Source organism: Chlamydomonas reinhardtii, chromosome 2 (genome assembly GCF_000002595.2).
Source record: "Chlamydomonas reinhardtii strain CC-503 cw92 mt+ chromosome 2, whole genome shotgun sequence".
Lineage (NCBI taxonomy): Eukaryota > Viridiplantae > Chlorophyta > Chlorophyceae > Chlamydomonadales > Chlamydomonadaceae > Chlamydomonas > Chlamydomonas reinhardtii.
Genome location: NC_057005.1, coordinates 1,021,430 through 1,031,064, shown reverse-complemented (window position 1 = coordinate 1,031,064; position 9,635 = coordinate 1,021,430). Strand labels below are relative to the sequence as shown.

General features: G+C 65.6%; 2 protein-coding genes across 2 annotated transcripts in view; both read left to right on the top strand.

Annotated features, from left to right (window-relative positions):
- CHLRE_02g080550v5 (uncharacterized protein) overlaps window positions 1-4,845 on the top strand; it is an 8,576-nt gene extending 3,731 nt beyond the window's left edge. The window contains exons 6-17 of the mRNA XM_043059230.1: window positions 1-132; window positions 389-650; window positions 934-1,137; window positions 1,313-1,642; window positions 1,826-1,906; window positions 2,150-2,408; window positions 2,702-2,862; window positions 3,083-3,127; window positions 3,366-3,518; window positions 3,664-3,908; window positions 4,178-4,428; window positions 4,542-4,845. The exon at window positions 1-132 is cut by the window's left edge and continues 2 nt beyond it. Of these exons, the coding sequence (XP_042926864.1) occupies window positions 1-132; window positions 389-650; window positions 934-1,137; window positions 1,313-1,642; window positions 1,826-1,906; window positions 2,150-2,408; window positions 2,702-2,862; window positions 3,083-3,127; window positions 3,366-3,518; window positions 3,664-3,908; window positions 4,178-4,428; window positions 4,542-4,690 (2,272 nt within the window). The 3' untranslated portion in view covers window positions 4,691-4,845. The remainder of the gene's footprint in view (window positions 133-388; window positions 651-933; window positions 1,138-1,312; window positions 1,643-1,825; window positions 1,907-2,149; window positions 2,409-2,701; window positions 2,863-3,082; window positions 3,128-3,365; window positions 3,519-3,663; window positions 3,909-4,177; window positions 4,429-4,541) is intronic.
- Window positions 4,846-4,899: 54 nt separating this feature from the next.
- Window positions 4,900-9,635, top strand: CHLRE_02g080500v5 (uncharacterized protein). Its single transcript, XM_043059229.1, has 8 exons — window positions 4,900-5,168; window positions 5,333-5,854; window positions 6,160-6,309; window positions 6,491-6,678; window positions 6,851-7,013; window positions 7,214-7,267; window positions 7,451-7,638; window positions 7,928-9,635. Exons 1-8 carry the CDS (start codon window positions 4,992-4,994, stop codon window positions 8,703-8,705), a joined length of 2,220 nt encoding a protein of 739 aa, XP_042926863.1. The 5' UTR covers window positions 4,900-4,991; the 3' UTR covers window positions 8,706-9,635.

Here is a 9,635-nt window from a genome sequence, read left to right as displayed (position 1 = left end):
CAGTCGGGGGGCCGGGGCGCGGCGGGTTCTCCAACGCGCCGAGGACCGCCTGGCGCTGCTGCTGGCGGCGCTGGGGCACGACGCCGGACACGACGGCCGCTCCAACGCCTTCCACATCAATGCCGGCAGCGAGTGAGTGGGGCACGTGGGCGTGGCCGGGCGTGGTAGGGCGGGATGTGTGTGTGTGTGGGGGGGGGGGTATGGTACAGGTGGACGGCATCACACAATGCAGCAATGTGAGGCGTGCTTGTGCTCTGTCTGGTACGGTACCGGCGCCATGACGGCGTGAGCGCGGCTCCCCGCAAGCAACGACGTACCCTCGCTTGCAACACACCTCCGCCTCCACCCCCACCCCCACCCCCACCTCCATCTCCGCCTCCACCTCCAGCTTGGCAAGGCGCTACCCCAACACCACCGCTGTGGGCGAGAGCCACCACGCCGCCCTCACCCTGGCCCTGCTGGACCGACCCGGCTGCGACGTCCTCGCCAGCCTGCCGCAGCCGCAGCAGCGCGAGGCGGCGCGCGCCGCCATCCGCGCCGCCATCTTGGGCACTGACATGGGCCGTCACAACCACCTGGTGGCGGAGCTGACACAGCATGGCCCAGAGTGGGATGTCGCCAACGAGGCCGACCGCCTACTGATGATGCAGGTAGACGTGAGTGTGCGTGTGTTGTCTTGTGTGTGTGTACCGTATATGTGTGTGTGTGTGTGTGTGTGCGTGTTTAAGGGGATGGGGGGCGCCAGCAGCAGCGTATGCTTACGTAACAGCTGCAGTGCTTGGCTGGGATGGGAATGGCTTGGCTAACACACCTGCCTCCGACTCATCGTTCCTTGTAGCAGTGCCCGGCGCCCTGCGCCCAGCCACCTGCTGCGCCCCTGTACACAAGCAAACCCCCCACGTGCTTTCCTAACACACATCTTCACGCACACAGGCCATCCTGCACGCTGCCGACCTCTCCAACGCGGTGCGCCCCTTCGCCGTCAACGACGTCATGAGCGCCCGGGTGCATGGCGAGTTCCGGCAGCAGGCGGCGGAGGAGGCGGCGCGCGGCCTGCCGCCCAGCCTGCCCGCCGCCTTCGCGCCGGGCGCTGCCGCAGCCAGCACGGTGCCTGGCGAGGTGGAGCTTGGGTTTCTGGTGAGCCTGATTTCTGTGTGGATCTCGTGGGACCCCGATTTGGGTTACCCCAAACTTGGCTTCCATTTGAGCTCAGCCGCAAGGACTCACACCATGGCAGGTGGCGCCCCGTGTTCGACGCAGGTGCCGCCGCCACGCACACTTACACCCGCCTGCCGCCGCCTGCCCCCCTCAGACGCACGTGGTGACTCCGCTGTGGTCGGCGCTGACCGCGCTGCTGCCGGAGCTGGCGCCGCAGCTGCAGGTGCTGCGGTGGAACAGCGAGCGCTACCGGGACCTGGTGGCGGCAGGGGCGACCACGGCCAGCGGCGGCGGCAGCAGCAGCACCGCTGCTGCCGAGGACACCGGGACGGGGGCCGGTGCTGGTGCCGGCGGGCCCGATGCAGAGGCTAATGGTGCCGCTGCGGGCCACGTGGAAAGCGCTGGGGCGGTTAGCATCACTCGCCACCGGCTGCAGGAGCTGAGTGCGGAGCTGCTGCCGCGGCTGCTGCTGCCGATCCAGAGGGTGGGTCGGCGCGGGAGGCAGCATGGGTAATGGGTGTCTGGTGCTTGGTGTCTGGTGCTTAAGTGGTGAGAGGCAGCACGGGATGTTCGGACCGCTTGCTGGTGGTGCGCGTTTGTTGACGGGGCACCAAGCCGCGTTTGTTGACTTTGCATACCTGCTGTTTGCTTGTGGGGAAATGCTCAGGCGCTGGAGGACTCGGGTATGGACCACAGCGAAATCACCGACGTTGTCCTCCTTGGTGGCGGCTGGCGCGTCTTTCCTGGGGTAGGTAGGTTCCGGCAGGCGCGAGGCCATGGGATGCGCCCCCGTACTGCATTGGGTTCGGTTTAGTTTGGGCTGGTATCTACAGGCCCCCCGTGAGTATGGATGATAGTAGTACGAGCGCGGGGTCCCTGTGAAGGACGGGGCATGCGCTCCTGCAGCGCCGGCTTCCCGTCACTGCCCTGCCGCCGCCCTGCCATGCCCCCGTCCTTTCATCGCCCCCGCTCGCCCCCACCCCCCCCTCAGGCGCGTGAGGTGGTGCAGACGTACTTGGGCGGGCGCGAGCTGCTTGACGCGCCCCGTGCCGCCTTGGTGGTTGTGGGCCGTGCGGGCACCGGCGCTGGCAACGGCAGTAGCGGGAATGGCAGCATCCATGCCATGCGACTCAGCGCTGAGGCGCAGGAGGCGCAGGGGGTGCAGGAGGCGCAGCAGCCCACGACGGCCGTTCCGCCGGAGCTGGTGGTTGTTTATGGCGCTGCCACCATTGCCAGTCGGTTCGCCGCAGGTACGCAAGCAGTTCGTCGTTACCATTGGTACCCGTGTCCTTCTTACCTGCCTCTCGGCTTATGTGTTGTGTCCACCAATTCCTGCCATACCGTAGCCATATGCATATGTCCCGGTGAATTTGTAAGTATTTGTACGTCGCCCACAACATGTAGACCCCACCTCTCCACTGCCACCTTGCGTGCCCAAACACATACCATGTACATTGCGCGTCATCGGCTCGTGCTCGGCATCCTACCTTTGTCGCATTGCAGTTGCAGCTTGGATGTTCGGCCCTTACCCGCATGCACGCAGGCGCGGATGCCGGGTACAACTGCTCCCAGGTGGACTGTTACGGAGAGCGGGAGCTCATCATCGACAACATCTGTCCCCTGGGCCTGGGCGTGAGGGTTGCGGGCGGGCTGAACACCGTGATTGTGCCCCGCTGGGTGCGGGTGCCCACCCGCTATCACCGGGTAGGTGCGGCGAGGACACGAGGTTCAGGTGTGCCGTGTGCGGGTGTGGGACTTCTCGAGGTCAGGTTCTGTTGGGATCGCCTCGTGTGATGCAGTGTCGGCACTGCCATTCACACACATCTGACGTGTGGTTCTGGGCTGCTGTGAAGGCTGTCGAGGCTTGCCAATGCCCGTGCCCCTCTCCCCCCTGCTCTGTGTTGCCGCCTGACTCGCTCGTCAGGTGTTCACCACGTGCGCCGACGACCAGCGGGATGTGGTCATAGAGGTGCGCTGGCAAGCGAGCTAGTGGGCTGGTGGGCGCACTGCCGCGTGCCAGCCACCTGCTGCGCAACCTGCCGTTGCCTATACACACGTTGTTGAAACCAAGGCGGCTGCGTTATGCCTTGGCGTGCGCGTGTCATAGTTGGCTACATGGTAGCCCGCTGACGCCTGCAGTTGCGTTCGTGCGTACGTACGTCCTTTGCCACTCGCCCACGGGTATGTGACACGTGCCCGCTCGGCAGGTGATCCAGGGCACGCGGGCTCTGGCAAGTGACAACCGGCCGCCGGTGGCGCGACTGCTGGTGGAGGGCCTGCCGCCCGCTCCCGCAGGCAGTCTACGGCTGTGGGTGGAGCTAGACGTGGACCAGTGGAACAGCTTCAACATCAGCGTCAAGGTGAGGATCAGAGGATGGCGACGCCCGCATCCGCACCGGGTATTCGTGTTCGCAATTGAGATGGTTTGTGGACCGAAGCTGGATACGGAAGACTTTACCAGTACGTGTTACTGTTTTTTCTCCCTGCCCACAACTACACGCACAGCTGCTGAGGACCGCGGTTCTCCATGAGCTACTACTGCAGCAAGGCTCTGCCGCCGCGCTGGATGACGGCGGCCCGCCGCCCGTAGTCGGCCCGGCCACGCTGTCCGGCGCCACCTTCCGGGAGTGGCGGCTGGCCGTCAACGCGAGCGACCCACAGGCGCCCGCGTACCTGAGTGATGAGGAGCTGAAGGCTGTGGCGGAGACGCTGGGAGACGGAGAGCTCCGGCGCCAAGACGCGGAGCTCCGGTGCGTTGGCGGTGTTTGTACTGATGTACGGATGTGCGCGTGAAGCAGCGCGCCAGGTTTCGGCACCACCAACACACCTAAACATACCCCCGTGCATGCGCCTGCACCCGCCAAGCACACACACACACACACACACACACACACACACACACACACACACACACACACACACACACACACACACACACACACACACACACACACATTCCGTACGAGCCTCTTAAAATTGTGCCATGCGCCGCCATCGCCGCCATGGGCCGTGACCACAGGGAAAACATCACGGCACGCGTGCGGGCAGTGCTGGCGGCGCAAAGGGGCCCCGCGGTGCGCAGCTCGTGGCGCCTGCTGGAGGCCCGCTGCCGGGACGCGCGGCGGAGCGGCGGGCGGGGTCTGATGGAGGTCCCCGGGGAGCTCGGGAGAGGCACCTCGGGTGTGGGTGTAGGCGGCGGGGCCGCTGCAGCACGTGGGCTGGCGGACCCGCAGGGCGAGTACGGCGTGGCGTGGCAGTACGGCGATGGAGGTGAGCGGCGGGTGTGTACCGTATGCGCGAGTGCGGAGCAGTAGAGGTCTGAAGGAGGGATCAGCAACATCTAGCAGCAGCTTCTCTTGACAACATTGCTAATATGTTCGCAGATCCTTGCGTCTTCGGGCTGGGCCCCTCCGTCATGGACTTGTGCGAGCTGCAGCCGGAGGACGAGGCAGAGGAGGCGGGGAGCTCACAGCAGGAGGCCCAACCCGCAAAGCATGATGATGCGGGCAGCAAGTATCGCGATGAGCTGTAGGGTTCGGCACTCGGCACAACTTCATGAGATGCACGGCGGCCGCGGACCCGCTGCGCACGCCGCTGCGGCGAAACGCGCGGGGGAAGGCCCGGGGCCGCACTGCGGGCCCTCATGCATGGCGAACCGTAGGCAGCAGGGTCGCTGACATGGGTCCGGACCACATTGTACAGGTATAATTGACGTATGCACATATGCTTACGCATTCCTACCTCGACACGCTTGACTAGACGCGAGAGAGGCTTTTGAAGGACGGTTGCCATGTGTATCCAGGCTCGCGTCTTATAGAGACAAGCAAAGCACGATGACCACATTATCAATCCTGGGGCTTACAGGCTTGTGCCTGGCCCTAGGCTTCGTGTTGACCACCACGGCGTCCCGGAACAACCAGTTGCTGGTCTTTCCCGGCGTCCACCGTGAGCAGGCTCTTGACATCCTTGCTCTGACAGAATATCTGGTGGAGACACGCCACTACGACGCTGTGAGTTCGCTCTAAGTCCTCGACCGAATTCAGCCGGCTCTCGACCTCCGAATGCCCGGGCAGTCACCTGCGGGCCCTGTTCTGCTGATAGATACATGAAAGCTCAACTGTCAGAGCCAAATAAATGCTCGAATCGTACATGCCTCTGTCGCAACCCTGCGCAGTACGTCCTCGTGCCCGACCCGCTTTTCCCCGGGTTTGAGGACTCGGCCATCGAGCCCCGCTCCTCCAACGAGGACGCGGAGGACGACGCCGCGGAGGCGCGCGGCGAGTGCACGCTAGAGGATAATGTGCGCCCAGGCAGCCTGACCCTGATCAGGTACCACAGCGTCGGCTTCGAGGAGTATCAGGCGCAGGCGAAGGACAGCATCAGCGAGCTCACCTCGGTCCTGGACTTCCACCTCGCCAACTGCGCCAGCCTGATGGTCAACCGCACCCTCATGGACAGCCTGGCAAAGCCCGCCGGAGGCGGCGGCGCCCCCTTCACAGCCATGCTGGGCGTCGCCACGGACCCCTGCGCCGCGCTGCTCGCGGACAGGCTGCGCATCCGGCGCCGCGCCGCCTACGACGACGGCAGCGCCACCAGCCTGCTGTGGGGCGTGCTGCTGGGGCAGGGCCACGCCACAAGCCACGTGGCGGCGTACGGCACGGGGCTGGGGGGCGGCGGCAGCATGGGGCTGTACCAGGTGCGCGCGTGTGCGTGTGTGCGGACCAAAACCCAGTTTAAGGGTGTGTACGTGTGCCGGCACATCGCAAAATGCTCGAAGCCGACCGGACTCCGTAGCAAGCAATGTGGTGCGGAAGAGGGAAGCATGGCGTTCTTTGAGGGGGGGTATCCGAGGCTGCTCGGCACGGGTGCGCTGTGCGAAGTGCAGCTACCCTAATCAGCGCAGGCGCCTGCAGCCGGTGCCGGCCCGGCGGCCCTGGTCGTGCTTGTTAAGTGGATATATAAATGTGTTTGGGGCCATATGTCCCCTTACTACCGTCGCAGAAAACGCGCAATGTGCTGCAGTACTACAAGGTGCAGATGTGGCACGCGCGTGTGTACGGCCCGCGGGTGGCGGCGTTCCGCTCGCGCCACCGCGTGCGGCCGCTGTACGGCGAGGGGCCGCGACCGCTGCCCTGTCACATGAAGGGCCAGGTGGGACTCTTGGGAGCACAAGGGGCTACGTGCACGATCGCCGTGGGGTAGGGCAGAACAGAGAGGCGCGCCGCGGTGGGGGAGTTGGTGGCCTTGTTCAGGCTCTCCCAGACCCCCCACACATAGCACAGGACACATCGTCAAACTTTGCTCATTGTCCTTTCTTAACACACGTGTGCAGGTAATCATCACGGGCGCGGACTGGGGTCTGCTGGAGCCGCAGCCGCTGCCGCCCGCCGTCAAGCTGGTTGGGCCGCTGCGCGCTGGGCCCTCCCAGGCGGCAGCGGCTTTGCAGCCGCCGGAGCTGGCGGCGCACGTGGCGGCGGCGGAGCACGGCGTGGCGGTCATCGCCTTCCCGCCCGACTACAGGTGCGAGGGAGATCACTTCAGGGGCGTAATCAGTAAGCATGCGCGGTTGGAGGTCGGCGCACACCAGGACGGTAGCATTCCCTTTGGGCGTTGCGTTCCGTGGGCTCAGCTGACGCCTCGCCCTGCTGCCCTGCTGCCCTCCTGTCCGCTGCCCGCGTGTTGCCGCGCACAGGCCGCCACTGCGCGCGCTGCTGGCTGTGGCTGAGGCCGTGCTGGACCTGAAGCAGCACATTGTGTGGCAGGCCAGCGCGGCCGACATTGCGCGGGTCAAGCAGGTGTACCTGCCGCTCAAGCACGCACGCAAGGTCCTGATGATGCCGGACGTGCCGGTGCAGGTGCGGCGCCCCCCGCTGCGCATGCCTGGGACTGTGGGACCTGTGGCCGGGCGCCGCGGTGGGCAGAATGCATGGCAGGGCCAATGGACCGGGTGTATTGTTGGGCTGTGCAAGGCTCGGTTCTGCGGATGATGCTGACGGGTTGTCGTGCCGTGGCTTTGCCGCCGCCGCCGCCGCCGCCGCCGTGTCTGCTGTTGCAGGACTTGTTGGCACATGCGAACGTGGTCAGCATCATCACCGCAGGCAGCGTTCAGGTATGTGCGCATGTGTGTTTGCGGTGGTGTTTGCGCAATGACGGCGGACCAATTCCTCATCGTACCTACAACAGCACAGCCACTCAAATGCCGCGCCGCCTCACCTGCACCTGCCTCCCCTGCCCCGTCCCCCGGCCGCCCTCCACCTCCTTCCCTCCTCTCGCCGCCCGCGCGCCCCTCCAGGCCATCTACGCCGCCATCTACGCCGCCAAGCCCGTCATGGCGGTGCCGCTCAACGCCGCCCAGGAGGACCTGGTGGCGAGGCTGGCGGCGCTGGGGGCGGGCCAGCGCCTCAGCCGCGCCGAGCTGGAGGGCGGAGCCGCGTCCTACCGTGTCAGCGTCGCCATCGAGCGCATGAGCAACGTCTACTCGTGAGTGCCGGCGGCGCTGTGCTGCGGCTGAAAGGGGGCAGCCGTCCATGCACGACGGAGTGGTTGAGATCACACGAGTACGCCCAGCTGTGAGACCTTGCGGGCAGCTCGCTAGGGCATTGGGCTCGCGTGTGTCCGCAGCACTCCATATCCAGGCACTCGCCAGCCTGGTCGCCAATGCCGTAGCCGTGCCGCTGCAGTCCCACTCACGCGGCTGTATCCCTGTTCTGGGGCTCAGCATTGACTGCACACCGCCGCCTCCGCCGCCGCGAACCCGTGCGCCTCGCAGGTTCACGGCGTCCATGCAGCAGCTGTCCACCCAGCTGCGCGCCGCACTGGGCCGCACCACAGCTCTGGAGCGCGCCGCCGCCTGGGTCGACTACACCGCCGCACTGGACGACCTGGGCAGGCAGTACCTGCAGCCGCTGCAGGCAGCCACCGGCGCCGCCGCGCCCGCCGCGGGTGGCGGCGGCGGCTGCATGGGCCTGGTGGCGGCGACCAACACCATGGCGTACCTGGTGATCGTGGGCGTGGGCGTCGGGGCCGCGGTGCTGGCGGGGCTGGTGTTCCACATCTGCACGCGGGTGCCGCCGCCGCCGAAGCGCAAGGCGCGGCTGGTGCTGAAGGAGGAGAAGGAGGATGACGCCGAGGAGCGCGAGCACGAGCGCGTGGAGGCGGAGGTGGTGAAGCGGGAGCAGGAGCGGGAGGGCCTGCGCGAGCGGCACCGTGCCAAGGAGCGTGAGAAGGAGCGGGCGCGGGAGAAGGAGCGCGAGCGCGAGCGACGCCGTGAGCGAGAGCGGCAGCAGGCTCTGCGCGACATTGCGGCGGAGCGCGAGGCGGAGGAGCAGGAGGAGCGGGCGCGCGACATGGCGGCGGCGGCGGCACGGGCGCGCACGGTGCACTTCCAGCGGCAGGAGGTTGAGGACGTGGACGAGGATGATGACGATGACGAAGACGAAGGCGAGCAGCCGCGGCAGCAGGAGGACGAGGAGGAGGAGGAGCAGGACGAAGTGGACGTTCCAGTGCGCACCAGCCGCACCGGGAACTCGAAGGACAAGGACGCGTGATGCGCGCGCCTGTCCCGCTTGAGTGCGTGGTGTGGCGCCGGGCGTCACAGGCGCGATTGGTGCCGAGGCAGCACAGGGCACAGGCGTGGGGCACAGGGGCATGGTGGCAAACTCAGTTGCCAGGTAGTGCTACGAGTGCTTGACGTGTATGTGCACGTCGGGCACTGGTAACATGGTCCTTCAATAAACGGCTCTCTACAACTGAGTGTGCATGCGTGGCCGCTGTTGTGCATCAGCGCTCGTGCGCGCGTGCGTGCATGCTGTGGACCAGACTCTTGAGAAAGTACGTCTGAGGCCTGGGGTGCACGGAGCGCCCTTCGCATGGAGCATCGGGCATACGGTACCAAACAAACTACAATCCCGTGAGGTTTCTTTTGTCGCGGCATGCGTGTCTGTCCATGGGGGAGCTTCATCTCTCGCAATAAAAGCACGTGGCGCTAGGAGCGTAGCGTAGTAGCGCCTGGGCATGGGAATGCGGGAAGGCGCTGGGAGGATGCGGATGTGTCGGTCGGTTTGGTTGTTACTGGTACGGTGTTGGGCAGCCGGGCACTCCCTGCCAACCGGGTACGCGTGCCAGCAATCTTAGAATTAAATAAAGTGGTTGACGGCAAGCCGGATATTTTGAAGCGGCGCCAGCGCGCAGGTTGAGACTTGCCAATGTCTGGTTTGCGGTCTTTGCTGCGAGCATAACATAGCAGGTACCGTATGTTGTTGTCCTGTGCCTGCTGTGCTTGTGCTTGACAGCGGGACATGGCTGGACTCATGGCGGGCGGTGCCTGGGAAGTGAGGTAGTTTCGAAACCTTTGACCTCAGACATTGCACCAACGTGGCGTGGGCGCAGCCCACAGTTCCCTTGTTCCCTTGAGAGGGACAGCCACCTCTCTTGTCAAAGCACTAGGGCCAAGAGCAAACGTGTAAAGCTCACGGAGC